Here is a 25,681-nt window from a genome sequence, read left to right as displayed (position 1 = left end):
AGATTACTTCACTTTCTCTATGGGTTTTCGTTTGCTCTCAGTTTTCTTTTCTGTTCCATTCATCTTCTATTGTCTAGTCTCCTTGTATTTTCCTCGTTTTCCCTTTTTTCTCACCCGTTATCTTCTTTTCCACTTTGTTTTCCTCTCGATTTTTCTCCCATTCTGTTTGGTTTTTTCTTTCGTTTTTCTTTTTTTTTTATGCCAGTTTTCATTCTTTTTTCTATAGCATTTTTCCTCATTTACCATCCAGTTTACTTAATTTTTATGACGTAATTATGGAGTCGAGTACGTCATAATGATTCAATGGTGCGTACCACTAACATTCAGAGTCTGACAATATCTCGTGCATTTCTTTCCTCAAACCCTGAACATTTTCAAACACACATAATTACGTCAAATGATGTAAATTAATTACACCCCGTCTCGTAGAGCTCCATTACGCAACCGCACTGGGCGGCGGCGGTCCAAGTATACAATACGACATTATACCTACCGAGTGCCTGTTTCGGATGTAATGTTCACTTCCACTTCTATGCCACTGGTTTAGTGTCTTATCAGTGTCACACATTTCACGGTACTCCGATCTGGCCTGGAGCAGGGGAAGGGAAACGCTGCAGTACCAAGTTGACGTACATACTTGGAGCAAACGAAAAAAAAATTATACGTACTCTGAAAAGATGTCTGCATAGTGTCATTGTGTAGTGGAAGTCTGGCAAGAAACGAGAAAAGTAGAAATTATAGTTCTGCACTCAAGAAGAGAATGCAAAAATATTGCACTGCACCGAGGGTCTGCAATTGCAAATCTTCAGAAGTAGAAGATACATTTAATTAAAACTAATTTATGATTGTACTTATGCAGCGAGTGCCGCTGGTTGTAAATTAGCAGAGAGTGCCCTCAAAACGTGAGGTCGCAATTAATAATTGAGATAAAAAATGACACGTTTCGAAGACGTGCAAAGTCGGGCGTGCCAATTTCCGAAATGTTTAGTCGTATAAAACTAACCAAAGTATTCTGGTTTCCTTTCAGATGGAACGCGGTTTTTCCTCGTCGCGGTGGACAATCAACGTGAAAGTGGTGCAGCTGGTGTGTGAGTGAATGTCCGTATAGCTATAGAGCTGAAGAATATTTTCCTAGTGAAATCGAATGCATATCATGCTACAATGAAAATCACAATTCAAAAAAGAATCGTTCACCTATTAGGATATATCCTGTGGTTGCTGGTGGCCTGTTGCGGTGAGCTAGGCCTGGCATCCCACTGGGAGCATGCGGTGGATTTCGATCACAACTATCGGCTACTGTGGACTTCGAACAATCAGGACATAACGTTCGAGATTCAGGCCAAAACACTTGGCTATGTGGGGTTGGGTTTCTCGCATGACGGCACACTGGCCGATTCCGATATTGCGATCGGTTGGATCGACCAGGGACATGTGCATTTCCAGGTACGTCAAACAACAAAAGCCATTCATGTAATTAAACAAATGACTGTGTGAATATCGGGTTCAATATTATTTCCGTCGCAACAATCTAAATGCATTTAATCAACAACGTTGTTGGTCTAGGTTCATTGAGTGCAATTAGTTCTCGGAAAACTTTTTTTTTCTAACTGAGAAGTTCGAATGGAACAATAACTAGCAAAACTACACGAAGCAAATCTAATTAGGTCTAAAAATCGAAAACACTCATCTATCGCGCTCAATTGAATCACCAATTTCAAAACAATCAGCATAAAACCATACCACTTGTAGCGAATCTCGTAGCTCTCCGCAAACCCTCATACCCTCCAGCCACATTCAATGCTACGCCCAATTTCGATCAAACATAATCAATTTTCCAAACAACACAACACTACATTTCAGTTTGATTTAATTTTCAGTTTTCAGTATCATTGTGTTTCGCGCAAAGCGGTAGTTCATTTCATTGCTCTTCCCGAATGCGCACACACCTGTCTGCATTTGCCTACATGCCTTGCCACCCAACCTGTCAGCCGGCCGCCTTCGCCTGGTGCCATGACATGGTGCTTCACGAACGAACGAACGAATGGAAAACAGTCGTTGTGTGGTGCCGACGATGTGCCACCAAGCTCAAGGATGAGTGGGCTCACAAGCGCATTAATTAGGCCAAACAACGACGGCAGAGTGTGACGGCAGCGCATTGAGCCCGACGAGACCATGGAAGTCGAACAAACATCCGCCAAACTTTGTTGCAATTTCAATCGAATCGATTATAAGTTATTATTTGCAAAGTAATTGGAGACAATATTATTCTTTATAGACACAATAGGAGAATTGTTTTCAACGAAATCAAATTGTTTGACCAAATTATCGTAATGAATGCGGTAATCATACGTAATCCGGTAGCAAATAGTCAACTTGAACTTTGAGAACTATTCTACATTTATTACGCTAGGTACTATAGTTGAGCTCGTACAACGTTGAACTGAGAAAAGCGAGAGCGAAAAACTTCGATCAAGATTTGCCGGATTAATCTCAATTGGTGGGGTTGCCTCATGGTGGGTAAGATTTAATAGTTTCTTGCTATTTTGTGAAATTCATTCGAAAAGCTTCAAATGAATGGAAAAGGATTCTTTGCTATTTGACCTGAATAATTTGTGAATTGAGTCGTTCTTTGCCCAACTGCTTGGACTTTGGAAGTTTGGTACTATGTGATAGAAGTTTGTCGTAATAATGCTTATAAATTTTCCTTCTTTCCTTCCTTCTTTCCTATTCTGAACTCTTGACTAGTCGAACGTTTCTACCCAGCCAGATACTGTAAAATTATACAAATAGCCATGCGTCTCCATAAACGGTCAAAGAGTACAATGGCGATTTTGTAACCGGTAAATTAGCAGTTAGCTTGATTAGCACGACTAAACCTCAACTATGTACATAATATTTTCCTTATTGTTGTTTGCTTGCTAATCTATAATATTAAAAGAATGGAACATAAAAAAGTAAACAGTTTAAGGTATAATACATTGAAATACAATTAGGTGCTTAATACCTGAGGTACTCTGCATCACAGTTTAGATGGATGTTTATGCCTCATGAAATATAAACTTTTTTGAACAACAAAAAACTCCTTTAAGCAAAACAAACGTAAACGTAAACGACTAGCAGAACTTGCTCTGAACGCCATTTCCATTTTTACATCAGATCCAGACTCCTGATTCGACCGACCACTCGCAACATCCGGGCGTTCTGTTCTGTTCTTCTGAGGACTCTACAACAAAGCAGTGGGTCAAGCTAACAAACCGCTTTTACCAGCAAAATACTCTCCCCTTTTTACAATTTATTTTTAAAACGTTAGAGGTCTACACACTAAAACTTTTTCAACTTTTTCGTTGCCTTAGCGCTTCTCCGTTTGAGCCACAAAATTGTTGGTATATCTGACACACATTGGGAATGTTGACGGTCATTGGTACAACGTTCATCTTCGGCCGGTCCATCATCTCCTACAATGATCTTTTGATGTAATCGTCCGAGGCAAGGTCCGGCCAAAAGACTTCGCGTGGCACTTCTTGGTGAAGACGGCAAATTCCGTCAGGCACTGCGTACTGTATATCTACCCGTTCACCACAAACCTCGAAGGAAAAAAAGGCTTTGACGTTCTTTTCTTGCTGATCGTCAATCACAACGGCTTTGACGTTTTCTTCTTCGGGAACTTGGTGTGGGAGATATATTTGACGTCATTGTTTATCGCCAACCATTGCTCGTCATCCATTATGACTACGACGTCACGCATCTTCTGAAAGATGTTTTCCACCAGCACCATCAGTCACTCCTTCTGGGTGATTGTCTGCTGTTCAGACATACCCGACTTTGACTGACGTTTCCTTACTCCCAATCTTCCCCCTCAGCTTTTATTGTTTAACAGTAGACCAGCGCCGTCGGGCGGCCAGTACCAGGCTTCCGTTCGACGGACTTGCCTTCCTCTAGAAGGGAGAGGATGTTTTGAATGACATATCGACAATTTACATTGGAGGAGTGCCTCACGAGGTCCATTTTCTTTACTCCAAGATGGAGCTGGCAGTACGCACAAAGCATCGAGCGTAGTTGCTTAATAATTTTTGCCATGGCTGCTGTAAATCAACTGAATTCCATATTTTTACCTTTCCTGACAAAATCTACTACTTTGGCCACACCGCCAGCATTTCCATTGTCACGTCAGCCTGAGGAAACTCTCATGCTGCACAACAAAAGACAGTATGCTTTTCTGGAGGCATTTGTTTCAATCAATTTCCTGGTGTATGGTTCCAATGACTAAATTGCTAAAGCGAAGTATGTTAGTTCACAACTGCAGATTACATGCTAACCAGGGGCTCTCCCGGAAACTTTACTTACTTACTTATGTGTCCATGTCCGATCCACTTCCACCTACGTTCTCGAATTTCTGTGGCTATTGGCCGTTGATGACATCGACGATGGAGTTCCTCATTGCATATCCAGTTGTCAGGCCACCAGGCACGAATGATATATCGCAGGCACCGGTTAATGAATACCTGCAGTTTTTGCGTTGTTTCCACTGAGACGCACCACGTTTCACAGGCATACAATAGTATGGATTTAACGTTTGAATTAAAGATTCGGGTTTTCTAACGTAGAGTGATCTGGTTTAAGCGCCAAATGTTTTGCAAACCTGCAAAGGGACCCCTGGCCTTCCTGATCCGTGGGGCTATATCAGTCTTGGTACCATCATCGGGCGTTGTCTGGCTACCAAGATATAAAGACGTCTACCTGCTCAACTTGTTGTCCCGCTACTGTAAAGTTGGTGGAATTGTCAGTGTTCTCTACCATAGACTTAGTTTTCGATACATTGACTGTGAGACCTGCTGCCTGGGAGCTCTCGGAGAGGTCATCTAACTTGCTCTGCATATCGTTTCGGCGTTGTGCGAGCAAGACAATGTCGTCGGCTAGGTCGAGGTCATTGAGCTGCTCTATCGTTAGAGGATTCCAAGGCAATCCTCGATTTGGTCTACTGTCGGTTGCTCCAACTAATATCTCATCCATAACGATGAGAAACAGAAGCGGTGATAAAATGCAGCCCTGTCTCACACCAGCAGTAACCCTTATGGGGTCGGACAAGACGCCGTCGTGCAAAACCTTGCACGAGAACGCCTCGTATTGAACCTCGATGAGATGGACTAGCTTATCTGGAACTCCTCTACGCCTAAGTGCGCCCCAGATGTTTTCGTGATTGAGTCGGTCGAACGCCTTTTCGAAGTCAACGAACACCAGCAGAAGAGAGTCCTGGAATTCGTTGATCTGCTCCAATATAATGCGGAGCGTTGTGATATGGTCTACACATGATCGGCCAGCACGGAATCCAGCTTGCTGCCGCCGGAGAGTAGCGTCGATCTTCTCCTGGATCCGGTTGAGGATTACCCTACAGAGTACTTTGAGAGTAATACAGAGCAACGTGATGCCACGCCAGTTACCGCATTCAGTTAGGTCTCCTTTCTTAGTGACTTTGATCAATATGCCCTGCATCCAGTCCACCGGAAAAGTTACGGTTTCCCATATATTGCTGAAAAGCTGATGCATCATCTGGGCTGACAAAGATGAGTCAGCTTTGAGCATTTCGGCTGAAATAGAGTCTCTCTGGCGCTCTATTGGATTTCATACTCTTGATGGCTGCTACAATTTCATCCAGCGATGGCGCCTCCGAGTTGACGTGACTAATTCGACGGAATGTAGACGTCATACGCTGCTGGTTTCCCGGAAACTTTGCCATCTCTTTTATTTAATAGTCTTCCGGAGAACTCTGCCTACCGGCATAAAGCTCTTATCCAGGTCGCAGGTCGCAGCCTTGTACTACGTTTCATCATCCATAACGACGCAATCAAATTTGTTCAGCAAGCTCTCATACAACTACCATGAGCGTAATTGTCCTGTACTCTAATAACCGGCTGCGAAGTCTATCGATAAAGAAGGGTAATGTCTATAGATGGTTATACTCATGGCTTTGATTTTACGCTACACCACCCAGCCGTGATTCGAACGTACGGCTTGTTAGATCAGCATCGTAGCTCGAAGATAACTGGGTGGTAAGTTTTTTTTCCCTATAATCCCTATAATTCCCTATATAAAAGTTCCAGTCGATCATTTGTTACTCAAATTTTGGCTAGAATATTGACCAGATTCCATTCTTTGGGAGCCATTTTGACGCCATTGTCAATGTACCACTGTTTGGTACAACTTAATGAATGACGGAAATTAAAACGATTAGTCGACATTTTCTTCTTCGTCGCACGAAAAAACGTAGGGTATTTGGCTGGTAGGACTTCTTTAATGATAAAACGCATTTAAATAGATCTCAGCTCACTTTGATTGATCGCGTATGATAGACAGCAAACTGAAATATTAGGTAATAACTAGTTTTGCATTGTGTATCATAAAAATGCTGATATTTTTGATAATTTGTGTTGGATAGGACGGGAATAGGCAATTACGATGAAGCAGCATCATACCCTAGTTAATATTCTGTGTCTTTGTTCTCTATAATCAGGTTTTGGTAGCAATTCTGCTTTGCTTTTCAGAGCAATGCAGACCTCTCTCTCTCTCTTTCTCTCTCTGTAGGGTAAGACCGATTCTGAGTCACCTAGGTGACTTCGCTCACCCGGGTGACAATACAAATCAAATGAAGCCTATAAGGTGAGAAGAAAGTGACTGTGAGCCGCTTACTTACTTACTTACTAACTTACTTAGTCACTCACTCACTCACTCACTCACTCACTCACTCACTCACTCACTCACTCACTCACTCACTCACTCACTCACTCACTCACTCACTCACTCACTCACTCACTCACTCACTCACTCACTCACTCACTCACTCACTCACTCACTCACTCACTCACTCACTCACTCACTCACTCACTCACTCACTCACTCACTCACTCACTCACTCACTCACTCACTCACTCACTCACTCACTCACTCACTCACTCTCCGTCTCTTCCTCTAAGTTCCTTTTACCGTCTCTCTCTCTCAACGTCTCCTTCAGCGTCTCTCTCTGTCAACGTCTCTCTCACACTTTCTCTCACTCTTTCCCATTTTCTCTCCATCTTTCATTTTCACTCTCTTTCTCTCTTACTCTCTCTCACTTTCTCTTACTCTCACCCTCTCTCTCACTCTCACCTGCACATGCTTTCTCACTTTCTCCCCCGCCTTTCTCATGAACGAATAAAACAAAATTAGTCAAATGAAGTTTTTGCTTCAGTGCTGACAATTTCCGACACAACAAGTGCTTCAATCTTAATATCTAAATGCTGCAATCTTATACTATGAGAGCCTTATTCCGCATGAAAACCATACCCCTGAAATCGCAGCTCGCTCCCTGAATGCTTTGCACAAATATTCGTGATGTGGGTCATTCTCCGCGAACCTTCCGAGTCACCTGTAACCGCCCTTCACGGATTTGAACTAAATTTAGTCAAATTATTCATTTTCGGTCTAAAAGCAAAAATCCCAAGTTTGGTTCCAATTGGACATCCCCTCTTTTTATGGGAGTCCCCCCTTTTATAAGAAAAAGCTTCGTTTTCGTCAAATTTGTTTATTTTCTTGTGCTTATATCTCAGAAAATATTCGGTTTAGAGATAAACAATATTTCATTTATAAGTGAAACTATCAGACGAATCTGAGTTATATTTTTGGCAGTGTTGCCAAATATTTTTATTTTCGAAATGCATCTTTCATCAATGAGTGAACTAGATCTCAAAAATCACAAGACCGTCATGTCCCTCAGACTTTTTTATTTAACCGTTATGTGTGCGACAAAAAAAACACCTTTAGCAGGGCGACAAGGGTACCCGGGTACCCAAAATTGATATTGTCATAACATCAACAATTTTAAACCGATTTTGATGAAATAAGTGTCATCTGATTCGTTAATTTATCTAGTTTTGAATTATTTGGCCATTTGGCCATTAAAAGACATACGGGGCTCAAAATTCCGGAATTCCGACAGAGTGTCCGCTGTGAGGTAGAGAACTGATTGTATTGCTCGAAAATCAGTCACGCGGATATAAAACCTCTAAACATTCATACAATGAACTATTTCATATAACGAGATGAATCAGGTTGGCCATTCCGGAGTAGGTTCCTGTGGGGTCATGGGTGGCCAGTCTAGGATTGGAGGTAAAACCTAGCAATATGGGTATCAAAGTTCTTGGAATTAGTTCGGTAGGTGATATTTTTTACATTTCGATGTATTTTGATTGGTTATTTCGAAAATGGTTTCTACGGGATCCCAGATGATACCACAGGATTCAAGATAATGCTTAGCATTATCAGAACAGTTCAAAACGTAGAACCATCCGTTATACATTTGGAACCAGTTCCAAAATTATTAATCAGTACTAAACTGGCCATATCAGTTCAAAACATCTAAAAGATCCGCTAAACCAATCCTAATATTGGATTAGGCACCCAACTGGTCATCTGTAACCCTACAGGAACCCAATTCTGGAATGGCCAATGCGATCTAAAGTAACCAATTTATATAATAAGATGAAAAAAGGGTCCACAATGTCAAGTTCAAAGCTAATAGCTTTGCTGAAAGCTGATATTCTTTCAAAACAAGCGGCTTCCCACGTTTTACCGGACGTTGCTCCGGAATTACCGATTCCCGGGAACTACATGTCATTTGATGGCCAAATGCTTTGTCTAATCAAAACTAGATAAATGTACGAATCAAATGCCACTGGTTTCATCCAAATCGGTTCAAGATAGCCAAAGTTATGAACATAGCAAATCATGGGTACCCGGGTACCCTTGTCGCCCTCCTACGTAATAAAAAAATTCAAGTGCCTCTCATTGCTAATCCCCTTTATGGATATGCCCCAAAAACCCTCAATTACTTAAGATCAACGAGTTTTACGATGTCGCTAAATTTCAATGACGTATGTTTTAGATTGAATGAGTTATAACTATTTTAAAACTGAAAAGGTACCCGGGTACCCTGTTGCACACATAACGGTTAAGAATCACTCATCGTCATAGTTGTATTACGAATATTTTTTGGTCTTTTTTAATTTAAAAAAATAGGGGTCATTTCCCGACAAGTGACCCAGAAAAATCCAAACTTGATAGTCAACATTCTCCGATTTTCTCTACATTCGGTTAGATTGTTTGTTTTTGGTTAAGAAACAAAAATCCCAAGGTTGGTGTCGTTTGGACTTCTCCTTGATTTATGAGAGCCCCCCTCTCGCCTTTTTCAACCACTGCATAAATATTTGCTGAAACTTTCTATAATAATTTCAAGTAAACTCAGTTTATGTTCATATATTATTAAAAAAAATTGAATCTGAAAGCAAAATTTCTTGCCGGGTCGTAGGCTGATTGGTTTCTTCTTGAAGGATTACTGAAACTGAAATAAGACAGTGGCTTTCAGAAAAAAAAGTTTTGATATTTAGTGTTTGTTTACTGCGTTAGCATAACTAGCAGTCAACTAGCAGTCCTGACACTACATTCCGTTTTCGGCATTTGATCGACAAATTTTTTTATCCGACGGGATTCACAAAAACAAAAAGCCAGGTATTACTCGGAGTACATCGACTTCGCAAAAACTTTCGATACTGTGCCGCACATTCTGGTTATCGTCAAGTCGAAGCACATGGGTCTACCGGACTGGATTACAGAATGGCTCAGTTCATCAGTTCAGAGATTTATTGTGCTTTCGATCGTTGTACTGCGCTTTGGTAAGACCTCTCCCAGAAACTGCTTGCATTATCTGAGGCCCGTATCAGAAGTACTGGAACGAGCTACGTCCAGCCAATTAGTTTGGATTACTCTTCAACGGCTACCTTAGAGAGATGCCCATAACTTGCCCTTGCATCCAGATCGGTGTCAACTGATTAATTTAAGCACACTAATTGCCCAGACCACATTTGCAGCAAGAATTATAAAAGGCGAAATTGACAGCCCCGCCCCCTGTTATCACGTTTCCAGCTCAACACGCCCGAACGGCTGTTACGTCAACATAGCTTACTCAATTTACCATTCCACAGCAACCAATACGTCACCATCAGACTCCAACGAACATTTACTGAGGTCGTCCAACTATTCGACTTTCACGAAACTATTGGATCCTTCAAAAACAAGCTGAAGACGACAAGAATTTTTAACTAATGGTGTATTATGTAGTGTGTAAGACGTTTTACTTTAACTGTATATGACTATTATATTATTTGTACTTTTTCATTGTTTCATGATTCGTATGTATATGCCTAAAAGATGGTTGGATTTTTATGCTTCCTGAGAATATCAATATGGTTTTTTCCCACCACAGGATCATTAAGATGATTTTTTTTCAATTAACCTTGCGCACATCCCCGTTACCAAAAAGCCCCCCTCACACAGAGAGCCCCCTGGCATCGGACACTCACAGGATCTCAGCTTAGAAGAGAACTGGACAGCACTCCAAAACAAAAAATAATAATTTAAGCTGACATATAAAAAAGAGGATATATAAAATTATTCAAAAACTTTTTAATGGGCGCCTTTTTAAGAGGCCCAAAAATTAGATCGTATGATTATATTTAATAAACATAAACATATCTGGTGGACCACATGGCATACGTTGTAGTGAATTCGGCTCGCTCTCGAACGTTTCTTATTCCTTCCGATGTACCCCAAGGAAGCGTACACGGACCATTGCTCTTCAACGTAGTCGTGAACGACTTGGGTGCATCTATGCCTGTACTCCTGTACTTTCGCTCGCCGACGATTTGAAAATTTTTCGAGCAATACTGTCGGTTTTGGACTACGTAGCACTGCAAGAGGACTATTAATTTGGTGTGACAACAACGGCATGCGCATCAGCTCCATAAAACGTATTTTTCGCCTATACAGGCTATTTAAATTCAAATTCAACATACCCTATAACAACCATTTTTGAATGGAAATAGACTTCTAGCCAGACAAAATCCAACTATTTCTAATTTAACAATTTCTAGTTCTTAGTTTATAATAAGCAAGAGACAACGCTTAAGTTAAATAGCAACTCGTGGATTGGAAGCTGCCCATAAGACCTCTACTGAGTGCCGAGAATAGCATCCGGCGATTGTTTTGCTAGATGCTCTTTTTCCCATTATCTCAAATGCCTTAATAGACACTAGCGAACCAGACACACTCGGATGTCAGGCTCCACAAGTGCAAGAGTTGCCAGAAATGGTTTTCCATCCCTCAATAATTTACTTTTGTGATACTTCTCGGGTAATTCCAGTCTTCTGCAATCTTACAATGATATTTTCTCGTTTAGCTTTCAGTGAATTTATTTCGAACAATCCGCAAAAATTGCGCTCTCGAAAAAAAGCGCCTTAAATCCGCCACCGCTGCACTAGTCGAATCGAATGGCATTTCTGCTGTTGCATCGTATTCCTGTCAGACAGCCTGTAGGATATCCGCCGGCACCGCTACTGTGCAAAAGGTGTCAAATTTTTTAAAACAAACATTGCTCGAGAGGTGCGAGCACCCTTTCACGGTCGGTCGGTAGGTGAGCAATGAAGGGCCGGACGGAGCTCGCCGTATCATGGCACCATTAAAATGTAAAATACACACCTCGCAGCTTTCGGTTGTGTGCCACCACGCTGGCTGGCTGGCTGCTGGCTGTGGCGTCAATGTAGCGTGCCAAAGCCGATGCTTTTAAGGGGTTGGAGAATGCCCGGTTTCGGGTGTATTTGTATGCAGTTGGCATCGTCGTTGTTGTTGTTGTTGTCGTTGCTGTTCAGCTGATGTTGTGAAGGATTTCCGTAGCATGTTTCCGTGCTCGTTCGGGGCTTCTGCAATGGGAAAAATGAAGTTGTGAAACACCGTATCAAAAGCCTAATGAATTTAAACAGCTACGGCGGTTGCTTGCTTGCTTCGCGTGTGCCAGCTAATAGTTTACCGCAGTTACGGTGTGTTGATATTATTTGCTGATAAGTTTTTGCATTGCTTTTCGAGCATATTGGAATTGCAGAGCCTAGACTCTGTCTAGACTCTAAGCTTCTGCGCCATCTTAGACATTAATTTTAGGTCTAAGATCAAAGAATTGAAGATTTATAGATTATTGTAACATTTTATATAGCATGAAATTGCCTCAGGAGAACATGCTAACTGTAAGATATAAGTAGATATGTTCCCTACATGTGGTTGAAGCGAATCTGTTTATTCGTTTGCTTTATTGCTCGGAGAAAGTGACATGATTAAAAGCCATTTTTATCGTTATAGGTTGTGTGGGAACCGCTTCACGCACCGTTGTCTATCAACGATTTATTCCTGGCAAGAAGAAATTCCATGCAACACACGAATACCTCTGCGTACGTACAACCTGGCTCTCGCATAAGCCACAGGCAATAAAGCAATGCCCATAAACGTAATCTCATTCCGGAGAATAGGTACTATTTTTCATTTATCAAAATAAATTGCTACTGCCTGCGATATTTTCGGATAGACGTCGAATTCTTTCCCCATTGTTGTTGCTAGAATCCGCCTTGCCAGGCTAGGTGCCGGCCAGTTGGCGGCGTAGGCAAACCTTCCTGCTTACACGTTTCCTTCGCCGTTCGTGGTCGTTGCTCGGAACCCATCCGGTACGGTCCGGTCCGCTTCCGGAACATGAAAACGTGTGTGCAATAATCAAAACAGGACCATTCGAAAAAAAAAAATTATTGAATGGGAAGTTGTTTTTCAAGCCCCGTGCTGAAAAGGCGATGAAAAATGGCGCTGGGGAAAAAGGTTCTCGCACACAGGGTACTCGAAAGCGTTTGATTTGATGGTTCATCGTTTGCCAAAAAGGCGTAGATAAATGCTAATGAAATGAAGTGTTAGGAAAATTTAGATTCCTTCCAACCCACTTTATGGCCGTGAGGGTGCGAGTACGACGGTAGCCGACGTCAATTACGAACAAAGGAAATCAATCGCACTCGTTACCGTTTGTTGAAATTGTTTGGTTGAAATTTCCCAACTTTTCATAGCAAATGGTTTCTAACGATGCTCTTGAGTTCAACCACTTATTTTAAGCCATCACGAACCGTTACCGTCCAATTCTTCATTCCAGAATTAGGATATGTTGGCCTTTACTTATAACGGTTACTTTACTTCCAACAGTTAAATCTCTTCACCCCCATTAACAAGATCTACACAACATTGACCCAAAATTCGGTTGTTTACCGTCCTAAATATTTGCTAATCCTCAGGTACACGATAAATCACACCTTTGAAAGCAGCTCCGGTAGCATCCGTTTCAAATAGGCGAATACCGCGTTAGTTCAGGACCATCTAATCCGACCCGAACGGACAGCCACAGTACCCACGGCCCCCCACCTTCTTGGAGCTGCGGGTGGAAAAAATAACAACAACACTTTTATTATCTGTGTAGCGAGCCTAAATTAGTACAAAGGAAAGCGTTCAAATAAAACAAATGACTATCATTAAAACACCCTTTACGGCACTCGGGTCGACCCGAAGCTGCCTACTGGAAGAGCCCACAAACCCAGGCGGCGCAAAGGCACCAGGCTCGGCGTGGAGTTCTTTTTTTTTATAGCAGCCAAGGGCGTTTCCTTTAATACCAAAGTTTCGTCGGGGAGCTGTAATTCCTATCCTCCGCTAGACTATCGACCGAAGCGCATTGTAAACCTAGTTTTGCATGGAAATGGATGAGGCAATTTTTTCAACTGACAGGAAAAAGCGATTCAAATAGAATCGCCTAAAATTACCGTTTCATGTTGGGGTTAACTCGCCTGAAAATTGATCACCGGAGGGAGCACTTTCGCGTTGTTAATTTCGCTTTGCATTTTTGACAAATTGTAAAGTAAACAGCACGTATATTATTTATGAATGGCACATATTTAACTGGCTGCCCAAAATTTTCCCAACTAGATTATGTTCCCAAATTGTTTTCCTTCATTAAGTTACCTAACATTCTATTTGGATTGTTTCATCAAACCAATTCAGCATACGCCGAACAATTGCTTCCCGAATTTGCCCAAGAAGGGCAGCGGAAACCGAAAATATCTCAACTAGCACGTAAAACTTCCAGCTATTATTGTAACCAATCTCGCTGGAATAGCAGCAACTTTTCTCGCACAAAGTGATTCGCCGGTCTTGCCAGCTCCCCAGAATTCCTCGAGGATATTTTTAGTTTATGCTTGCTAAATTTGTTTACTTATGTAATTTATAACGTAATCATAAACATAACACAGACCGGTATCCCCCCTTTCGTACAGTTCTCGCCGCAGTTGGCAACGCTACTCTGTGGCCCGTTTCAGAGGCTGTGGCAGCTGTCTGAAACATTAGTTCTCTTGCTCCTCCACCTCCTCCTCCTCCCTGCAAACTCCGGCATCCCTGTCATACGAACGTACGTTCGAGCCAGACGACTCAACTTCTCGCAAGTGAGTAATATAACCTCTCATACATTTATGCCGACAGTACCACCGACCGTCGTAATAGAACCGTGATTCGGTCACTCCACAGGATCCGGATAAAGTTTCCACCAACTTGCCGGTACAACTCCACCCCGCGGCAACCTTCAAATTATGTTTAAATTTTAATCAGATTACGAGATATGCGGATCGCCCCATCCGGAGGAAAGTCTGCGGCATCGGTGTTTTGGCCCTAAATCATTGCCCACCATATCGCAACAGCATCCCCTTTTACCGGCTGACGGTTGTTGCTGCTGTTGTTGTTGTTGTTGTTATTGTCGTTGCCCGTTGCCGGTTGGAAGCCGATCTCATGCCCTCAGTTTTAGCCTTGTGCCCTGAAGATATTTAAATTTCATTGCTCGGAACGAGAACTGGTACGGGCAAGATTTAGCGCAACGGATTTTCACAGCAAACTCTGCCAACGCCAACGGTGCGGTGCGGTGGAGTGAACCTGAACATCCATACCATTTGGCTGGCACTTGGCAAGCGAGGAAAGTAGATTTTGAGGTGCTGTCCCACAAGCGATTATAGTTTTCTAGCCGTAATCTGTGATCGACATCGTATACACATTTCCGATGCAGAGTTTGCCTTCCCTACCGAAGAAGCGATATGATTTTGCTCCAAAACTGTCCGTAACTGCACTTCGTGATGCGAAAAGCCAATTAAATTACAAAACGATATGATTGAATGAAATTTTCCATTGTTAGAAACGTCCGAAAATGCTATGTAAAATGCTGGACAGTTTAGTGGTGGTTCTTCTTCTTCTAGCAGATTAGAACTTAGTGCAGCTTGTCCTGAATTAAGAACACTTCACTTTCTGCAGTTGAGTGTTTTTTACTTAAAATAACAAAAATCCACATGCTTTGAGCAACACTGATATTTCTAAGATAAAAGAGTTTAAAAATTCGGTAGTTGAAATCTCGAGGATACATTCGGAAAACTAAAATCATGATTTCGGGTATATTAGTATGGGATTGTAAGACAAAACCCACAAAAAAATCTTGGCGACGTTGATCAACGTGTATTACACGTGACTGGTTTGGACTGGTTCTTACTACTTATTTCTCTATATTTGTGTTAAAAAAAATGGACTGGGAAAATTCTGAGAAATCAAATTTATAGGATTCTAGGAAATGTAGTTGTGAATCCGCTTTGCAAAGTTTTTAAATCGGTCAGCAACCAAACGTTGTTAGGCGCACTCATTCCTCCGAGTAAAGATGATGACGCATGGTAATTTGTTCAATATGGTTCATAAACGGAAACGTTTGTAATATTACTGTTTAGTTTCCATGCGCATTTTTGATTTCTAAACTCAACTGCTCACAAATCGTCAAGTGCATTGAAATATCTCTGTCATTTTTATCTTTCTGATAGATGATATCACAGTAAATGAGCATGCTATATGGTTTTCGACGCATTGATTTGTAACCCAATCTTCCTAGCCTCCGTGTTAAGTCTGGCGTAGAATGCCACCCCAAGGTTTCTAGTAATGATGTTGAGGTCATCTGCAAAGGCTAGGAGTTGGCTGCTTTTGCTGAAGATCGTTCCACTCGTTTCGATGGGCCCGCAATCTTTACATGTCCTCACCAGGTACTGTATGAAGTTTTGTTTGACGTAAACAAGTTTAATTTTTCAAAAACGGATTTCTCTGGGCTTCAAGATCGCTTTTACTCATTGACTGAAATAATGCATTTAACAACACGGCCGATGTTAACACTGCAGTAGTTTTTTCGAGCACTAATTCAGAACATTTTATCTTTGCCCCTGTCGAGCGGTCGCTTACGGCTTAGAGCTGCAGCACTTCCCTGAATCCCCTCAATCCCCTGAAAAAGTAGGAGTTCGCTTTTGCCAGTAATAACAATCGATTTCTCTATTCTAAACACGCGATACGTACTCAATCGGATTTAGAACGAAACTCAAGACGCTTCTGGTCTTTTTTAAACGAGAATTGTGTAGATAATATCGTCAGGCCGATATTGAATTTATTTTATGACAAATTGAAGTCTTACCTGGCTGATCTGAACGACCTTAGCGATTGGTGTGCTCCAAGTGTTCGGTGATCTTTTTCTCACGCAAGAAGAACCCAATTCACTGGAATTATTTTATACGTCTGGAGAATTATTCATCACATTAACGGTAGTCAATGATCTAGGTGTACTTCTGGATGAGCAAATGTCCTTCAGGAATCACTATTGCCATGTCATTACAGAGGGGAATAGAAATTTGGAGTTTTTTTTATGAGAATTGCTAGAAGTTCCATACTAGAAGCTTCAGCTACCATTTGGAGCTCATACACTGCTATTTCGTTTAACAGGATCGAAGCTATTTAAGCAAGACTCCTACGCTACACGTTAAGAAATCTCCCTTGAATGAAATTTCCACTATATGTTGAGCATTGCCGCTTGCTTGATATGAATAACCTGGTTTGGAGAGTCTTAATCTTTTCCAAATTGATATCAATATTTCACCTAGAAACTTCGACGCTCGACTGTATCATCTGCTGCCTTGAAATCCACGAAAATATGATGCACGGTGGACTTGTCAGAGAGTGAAAATTTAATCCGTGGTAGTACCCATAAAGTCTGCTTGGTCCTGCCTTACGAACTCTCTTGCATTTGAGGATATATGACGGATCAAAATCTGGGAGACCACCTTGTAGGCAGCGTTAATCAGCCAGCATAATACCGCAGTAATTGCAGTAATTAAGCCAGTAATCCACTGCTCCGATAGTTTCTCCCAAATCCTTGAAATTATCACGTGACATACCGCTACTAGTGGTTCTTGATCATTTTTGTTCTGCCGGGAGCCGGTCCTTTTAGACGGTTCTATTATTCTTCAGTTGACCGATTTCTTGCCGGTTCTCTTAGAGATCGGGAATCGGCACGCTTTTATCGTTTCTAAGTTAACTTCTGCTCCATCTTCATCTGTTTTATCACCGTTTTGAAAATATGTACCAATGAAAATATGAGATGAAGTGGAAAGCTGTAATATTTTGGAACAAAAACCTCTATAACTTCCTACAGAAAATAGATAGCAACTACCTAATAGTTTCAAAAAACGCTTCAATTTACACTCTAAAAGTCTTCTGAAAACAGTTTCTAAATTGGTTTCCAAATAAATATGTTAGAGCCAAAAACTGTTTTTTTAAGACCCATCTTGACACAATCTAGAAAAATCGTTCTATAGCTATACACTGAAGTCGCTTTATACGCAAAGAATACGTCCCGCGTAAATCAAAACCGCGTAAAAAACCGCGTAGATTCCGAAATTCGCGTAAAAAACGCGTAAATTCCAAAATTCGCGTAAAAAAGCTTTGTGGATTTCAACGCTACGCGAAAAAATAGACGTTTTGTGCACATCCGCGTAAATTTCGAAAATCGCGTAAAAAAACCGCGTAAATTCCGAAATTCGCATAAAAAAAACCGCGTAAATTCTGAGATTCACGTAAAAATACTCGCGTAAAAAACAAACCGTGTAAAAAGCGACTTCAGTGTACATAGATGAGATATATTTTTTGCTTCATCAGCAAAGTTTCTGCAAAATAGATTATTTATAACTTTTTGGTAGAAAATATCGCTCTACAGGGGTTAGACAAAATGATCGGGACAGGCAAAATTTTGATGAAATTCAAACGGACATTTTCAATTGGACATTTTTAGATGAAACCAATTCCATTCGACGGGGACATCATACTAGTTTTTCTAAAATATTTCAAGATTCGCAATAGTCAGCGGACACCGGAGATATTCCGGGTTATTTGGGGTTATGTCAAAAATTGATTTTTTTTCATCGCTTGTATCTTTTTCTGTCATGGAAATTTATTCATATTCATATTTTATCCCAAAACTAGATTTCATTTTCAGTCGATTGGTGAAAAAAGAACGGAAATCCGACGAGAAACAACCAAGTTACGGTTATTTTCGTAAAATCAGTACTAGTAACATCTATTGCTCTGGCCAGTTTAGGACATATCGCAAACCATGTCAATATGAGCATCAAACGTTAAGGTTTGATGAACCATTGACACTGGAAGCATTCCCAGGTCCGCAGCGTGCCATGGCAACCCTGTAGCAGGTTGTAGGTACCCCGGCGGAAGTGGTCGTTTCAGGGAATATTCGAAATCATGTCAATATGGTTGTCAAACTTCAGGATTTCCAGCCCTCGTCAATTTTTGAAGCTTGACATCCATATTGGAATGGTTTTGGTCATGTTTTAAAATGGTCATAAAGGTAAGACATTACTGGCAACATTTCCAGAACTGGTTAACTGGCTCCTTTCATGTCGGTATTTCGCCATGTGCTTTCTAGTGGCAAAGCTCACATAATTTTTACAAGCCGCCGTTTTGCTCTGCACAGTTGTTGGCATTCTCCATCAAACCAGTCATTTCATATACTCCGAGGCTCTTCATCTAGTGCCTCTCCGATGGCGTATTCTGCCCCAATTGTCGTCGAGGGTTGACGAACCCAATTTATCGGAAGAAGGCAGGGCCTCATCCATGATTCACGTGTAGTTCTCGATAGATTGTGGGAGATCTGGCTGCCCAATGTTCAATCGAGGAGCACGGCTTTGACGTGTCTGGTATATTTTCAGTTAACAGAGTTTTGAGTGCACATATACTGCTACTAGGTGATGGTAAGAGTTAAGAACAATCGCCCAGAGTTTGGTTTACATTCGAAAATATCGATTACATCCCAAGCAACAATTGGAGTTCTATCACACTCTTATTGCGGTTTTCATGACCAATTTTGGTCATAAAAGCCATTGTAAGAGTTTAAGTTATAAATTTCTACTCAGGAGTGTAGTTTGAACACTTCGAATGGAGTGACCCTTAGATGAGTCAAACTGAAACGCAATGCTTCGATTAAGAAGAAATAGTATAACAAAGTCTAACCGTCCGTGAATTGTCTGTAATGGATATAGATAAGCTGAAATTGTACAAAATCACATCCATTTACAGTGTGCATATTCTGGTGATCTATTGATGATCAATAACAAAGCAGGCCATGTCCAATGCAAGCCAATTTGGGAGCGAAAAGAATGTTAGTCCGACACTTGCTGCTACTAGAAACCGAGGAATCCTCTACATCATTCACAAGTGTCACAAAAAGGATTTGTGGTTACTAGAAAAGAATTGATCTGACTTCACTGAGGTAGGTGGTGTGATAACTATCGTTCGAGCTCATGTCAGATTTGGGGACGTGTTTATTTACGCGGCTATCGCGAACCAGCTAGTGAAAATTCGAAGCCGATATAAGGAAATAACTCACGGGAAGTCAATTTACCAACAATGTGCTTATGCTTATGTGCTATCAACCTAAACTATCCGTTCAAAATCACGCGTCATTAGATACCGATAGGCATTCGTTGCTATTTGCGAAGGCCGTCCTGCGACAAACGTCTCTATCAGGCAATTATCTCGAAAACTATGGCTTCTCGAGATACCTTTTGGCATCCTTCGACAATGGGACATACGAGGTACCTCGCTTACAATGCTTCGGTTTCAACCTGGTTGAGAAATCTGGCACGTTGGGCCCCTCTATTCCTGGTGCCGGTGGAGGTATTGAAGAGAATGGATTTCACTGCACAGTCATCCGACATGCTTAGGACGTGGCTAGCCTTCCTACCATATATTTGATTTCCGACACATTGATTTGTAACCCAAGCTTCCTAGCCTCTGTTTTAAATCTGGCGTGTCTCCGCCGTCCCAAAGTTTCTAGTAATAATGTCGAGATCGTCTGCGAAGGCTAGGAGTTAGCCGCTTTTGCTGAAGATCGTTCCTCCCTTTTCGATGCTCGTTCGCCGGATCACACCTTCAATAGCGTTGTTGAATAAAATACAGGAGAATTCATCCTCTTATCGCAGGCATCTGCGCGATTCGAAAGGACTGGAGGTTTCCCCCGAAACACGCAAGTAGCACATCTCTCACTCCAGGGTAGCTTTGATCAGTCGCGGCAGTGTGTTCGGAAAACCGTTCCATAGCTGTGCGTGCTCGATTATATCGTATGCTGCACTGGAAACCCCGAAAACATGATGCGTTGTACTCTGGACATGTCGGCAGGATTTGTCGGAGAGTGAACTTTTGATCCGTGGTAGGTCTGAACGCCCCCATAAAACCCACTTGGTACTGCCTTACGATTTACCTTGCAATTGTGGTTAAACGATGAAACAAAATCTGGCAAAGCACCTTGTAGCACCGGTGTTGTACAGCATAATACCGCGGTAATTTCAGTAATTATGCCGATATCCCGCCATCAAACCACACCTTGTATCCACCACACTCCGATAGTTTCTTCTCCTGCCAAATCCTTGAAATTATCCAGTGAAGTGCTGTTCCTAGTGGTTCTTGGCCATTTTTATAGAGTTCTGCCGGGAGTCGGTTTTTTCTAGTGGCTCTATTATTCTTTTGCTGACCGATGTCTCGCCGGATCTCTACAAGGTCACGAGTCGGCACGCTATTATTTTTGTAGGCAGGTTCTAGGTTAACTTTCGTTTCATCTCTTTCCGTTATATCACCGTTGAGATGCTCATCGAAGAACTGCTTCCAGCTGTCCAGCTGGTTTGTGACCAAGTAATAGAACTTGCGCATCCGATTAGCCCGGAAAAGTTGTTCTAGCTCTTCACGACCTCTGACGCTTTTTCTCCTCAAGGTTGTGGTCAATTCGTTACGCGCTTGTCGATATTAGTCCAATTCTCCTTCGTGGAAAGGCTTAGATTGTTTTTCCTGCATCTTTTGTTCCTCTCCATTACTTGTTGGCTTTCTCCTTCAAACCAATTATTTCGTGCACTCGAAGTTTTGCAAGATATGTGGCCCGATCATAGGAGGCCTATACATTTCTTCCCGACCATCTGGGCGTTCATATCCTTGATAACGATCTTGATATCCCGTGGTGAGCAGCTGTCGTGCGTTGCCTCCAGTTGCACATAACACGCTTTCTTCTCGTCTTCGTGTGAACAATGCCCGCTTATGATGGTGTAGTTGAAGAAACGGCCTTTTATTTTCAACATGCATATCCTCTCGTTGATTGCCTTCCAGTCCATTACGCGATCCTGCATTCTGCCCATCACTATGAAGCCCATTTCTAGCTTGTTGGTCGTTCCACAGCTCTGGTAAAATTGGCCGCTACGGATCGTTTACACCTTCTCTTCTTTGTCATCATATCTCCTTCAATGCCACAATGCCGAGCTTTCAGGGTTCTAACTGATCGAACAGCACCCTGATGCCGCCCACGAAATTTAACGATCTGTAGTTTCAGGCACCAAGCACCCATTCCATGTCCTAATTTCGTAAATTGGTGGCCACGCTACCGAGTCTCGTAATGGGGCTGCAATCTTATAGTACCGAGACAGCACAGTGGTTCCTTTCCTGTCGGTATACGACCTTAATGTCCACCGAGGTTGGTTACCCGATCTCCCCTCTGCTAAATTGCCATATGAAACGACACTTAGTATGTAAACACCGGTTACAAGACTGTAAGATAAATCTGAATAATCGAAAATTCTCATGTAAAGCAAAAAATTACCAATTTTTCTAAAGGTAATATGATGGTACCACATAAACAGTCGTATTTTGTTAATTTATATCGAAAAATGCTATTCTGCCAATATGCACTTGCGAGATTTATAGTGGACCGCTAAGCATTTCTTCTTATCAATGCTAATATGCATAGATATAGCGCATTACTCGTTATATTATCATACCCATTTAATTAGTTAAAGAGTAAATTTTCAGTGATTTCATCACAATACTATTTCGAATATGAATACACACGATTTATTCACCTCATTCATCAGTAAAATCTCGATCAAGAATTCATCGCTACAAGTAGCACTTCGAACAAACCCAGGCTGTGTAACATGAAACGCCACACTCCAATAAACAACACTCCATTTCATTCAAACACGCCATTGACAGGGTGATGCGCAACAGCGCTTACCATGCATCATTCCAGTCCAGACCGGCTATTTGCATATCGTGATAACAAACCTTTTTAATCAAAACAATGGCAAAGCTCATAAATATATCCGTTAAATTGGATATAAAAAGCAGCCCTGCCTCGGCGCGTGTAATGCTTTTTCGTCGTACGACGCTTTATCACATAATGGTGCTGAATTGAACTGTATGACAAATGAACGGCCAAATATTCAAATTTCGAGTTCAAAACGTAATGCTAACAATGGTGTCACCCACACCACCCGGGTTTTTTTTAACTAGAGTACAAAGAGGGTCGTTACACGAATCAACAGATCTTCAGCAAACAAAAAGTTAATATTACTGTTTGGAGGGGTATGCTTGGAGCTCGCACCCAACTAGTGTTCCATATTTGCCTAGCTTTTTCGTAGCTCGTGACAGGAAAGTAAGAATTATTTTTTGGGGCAAACAATAGTAAACATTTCGCGCTGTTAGCACGCTGAGAGTCCCACTGGAAACAGACACGCACTCTCTGCTTTGACGGGGAACAACTTCCCCACACTTCATCAGTCAGGCAGACAGGAAGAAAGTAGCCCTTTCTTCCCACCGCACCACACCACACCGTGAACTCGTTTTGCATTTTTAGATTACGACCACAGTCACGTTTTCTGGGACCGTCAGAGGTGAAAGTACGCTTACGGACGGAACGCACTTAGTAAACTCCCTCCGGTGTCAGAGGGCTATGGTTGGTTGCGGTCGCGGTTATTCGGTAGTACCTGTGGTGTCCTTGTGGGGCAAGGAATTTAAATTTTGCTTATTTCAAGCAATTTGATGCTTGCTGCTCAGTTTCAATTGACAACATAAACTTTGACGGATTTATAATTATTTGCTCCACAGGAGGGATTACAAAAATTAAAATTGATTTCAAAAGGACACGCTCTTAGCTAGCAGTTTACAACTGTAAGTTCCCAATTCCTAATAAAAAATATTATTGGATCAAGTTTTCCGCAAGTGAAAACCCCTTATTGGCCAGTAGTGTAATTATTATAAACTTGTTTCCTTTTGAAGACGAAGCCACTGTGCATATTTGTGCACCGGCAGTGGTACTGAAAGCTGTTCCACTCGAAAACCGACAAGAAGCTCCGACGAAAGAAATGCATCCTAATCGGCCGGATCGATTTGTTCAATTGAGCTGAGAGGCCTTGCCATCGCAGTGGAAGCTTTCGAAAGAAGAAATCCCAGCAGCGGCAGAAAGTACGCTCCTTTCCACTTCGTCAACCGCACGAACGAACGAACAAGCTGAATCGAAGCCGTTTCGTTCCGATGAAGATGTGGATTCATTTCTTATTGAGCTACTCAATTATTCTGGAATGTTTGATTTGTCAGATTTGCACCGATTGTCTTTCGACAATTTGCGATTAAATTGAACGATTTGAATACATATTAGCAGAATGTGAGGAGAACGTGTTCTCGGCAAGTAGGTTGAGTCGAAGACTGCAATTTCGATGCAGGGTAATATAATTCAAACAACTTTTTGAAGCATAAAAAAGCCACAGAAAACTGTTGTTTGCAATTGAATCAAATTATTAATATTTGTTATTACTATCGCAGTATTTTCGAAAATTATCAAGAATAGGTTCTTCTTAACTCGGCAAACAAAATCAATTTAGCATACAAAACGTTCAAACTTCTGCGCTCAGCTGTCGGTAACGACCCACATCGGACTGTTTCAATATTTATTCAAATTTCAATTTGCCTCCCTGGAGCCGAGCGGAGGGATAGCTAACCAGAAACCGTCGAGCACACATTGCCAAGTGAACCGTCGAGAGTTTCCCGTGGTGCGCTACTACTGTGCTGTGGCGAGCTCTTATCTCGCCGTTCTGACTTCGGCACACATAATTAGCAAAGTTGCAATCCCAACCCGCCGGGCCGGGAGGGGCTGGCCCACAGCTGAGGCGAGCGAAAAAAAAAGACCTATTCCGCCGGATCGAGCTGAAGGCCAAAAGTTTATTCTAGCACCGGGAAACCGCGAAAAGTGTTCGACGCTTATTATCAAGTGCTACCTGGGCGAGAGAACTTGATCTTCTACAGGGAAATGGATTGAAATAGCAGTTTTTCTGCTGACGTTTTGGATTTGCATTATAATATGGGGTTTACGGATCCGAGAGAATTGAAACGTGGGAAAAAGGGCTTTTGCCTAGCAGTTTCTATCGTTTGTGCTGTCGGCGCAATGTTGCTCAGCATGGGGCTACGCTGTTAGCTAGCGGAAAGAAGCGTAAAAAACCCTCCAGAATTGGGAGGTAGCTGGCACGAGTGGCCCACCAGTTCTGTAATTAGCTAATTTGCTTGACCTCCATCTCTCGAAATTTTACTTGATTCGTTGGCAGTTTGGAGGACAAAAAACACAACGGTTGAATTAAGGGACGTTGCGGTGAAAAGTGTTACCTGATTGTTTTATCGCGTGGAGCTTGAAAAAAGGTCGGGAATATAGGGAAGTATACTTGTGCACGTGAGATTGTTGTACTGGAGTACCAGGCAGCTGTGAGTTGACAATTTGAAAAAGGTAAAAAATAGGAAAAAGTTTCGCATAGCGTTTGGGATTGTAAACATATTGCATTGTTATAGACCACAAAGGTTACAACCTACCCAGCAAGTTACTAGAAGCAAAGCCATGGGTTTATACCGTCTTTAGACATTACCCTTCTTTATCGACAGACTTCGCAGCCGGCTGTTAGAGTACAGGAAAATTACGGGGCCAGTGCAACAATCCTACTGACTAACTAGCAAGCACCGCCTAGCCGAGATTCGAACATAAGACGACTGGCTTGTTAGACCAGCGTCGTACCTCGAAGCTAACTGGGCGGCAAGTTACTAGAATCGATACGAATGAACCCTTTGCGTTGAAAAACTCCTAATGAACCAAGTTATTAGAGAGTCGGCATAATGATTGAAACTCACACAAGGCATAATGCACACGAAGCCGAATGAGTGCCAAACTTTTTAACATTCAGGAAACAATTTATAGATGATTCATGATCAGACGGCCGCAAACCTTCGCAGAAACCAATTATGTTTTGGTTTGATTATTTCATAGGTCTACAGACTCCAATTAGTTTCCCCTAGCCCTTGCATCAACTCACCTCTTATAATATGAGACGTGGCAAAACCTGTAGCTCTTTAAACTAAAATAGCGTTGATATATTCTCGAATACCTTTGGTTTATAGTTTACTAGCTGACCCGACAAACTTCGTATTGCCACAAATTAACCTGTGTTGTACATAAATCATGAATCTCGGATGATCTTTGTCACTATCTCGAGTTTTGCAAGCCCCCCAGTGGGCGGCGCTTCCGACGGCGGGTCACCGGCAA

The 25,681-nt window shown here is 41.9% G+C and overlaps 1 protein-coding gene across 1 annotated transcript in view; it reads left to right on the top strand.

The window, feature by feature from the left end:
* Positions 1–1,161: 1,161 nt before the first annotated feature.
* Positions 1,162–25,681, top strand: part of LOC128735328 (MOXD1 homolog 2-like) — a 148,989-nt gene continuing 124,469 nt past the window's right edge. Inside the window, exon 1 of the mRNA XM_053829819.1 lies at positions 1,162–1,443. Within this exon, the coding sequence (XP_053685794.1) occupies positions 1,162–1,443 (282 nt within the window). The remainder of the gene's footprint in view (positions 1,444–25,681) is intronic.

Source organism: Sabethes cyaneus, chromosome 2 (genome assembly GCF_943734655.1).
Source record: "Sabethes cyaneus chromosome 2, idSabCyanKW18_F2, whole genome shotgun sequence".
NCBI classification, from domain to species: Eukaryota; Metazoa; Arthropoda; class Insecta; order Diptera; family Culicidae; genus Sabethes; species Sabethes cyaneus.
Note: the sequence above shows the minus strand (reverse complement) of the source record. Positions and strands in the feature narration are given on the sequence as shown.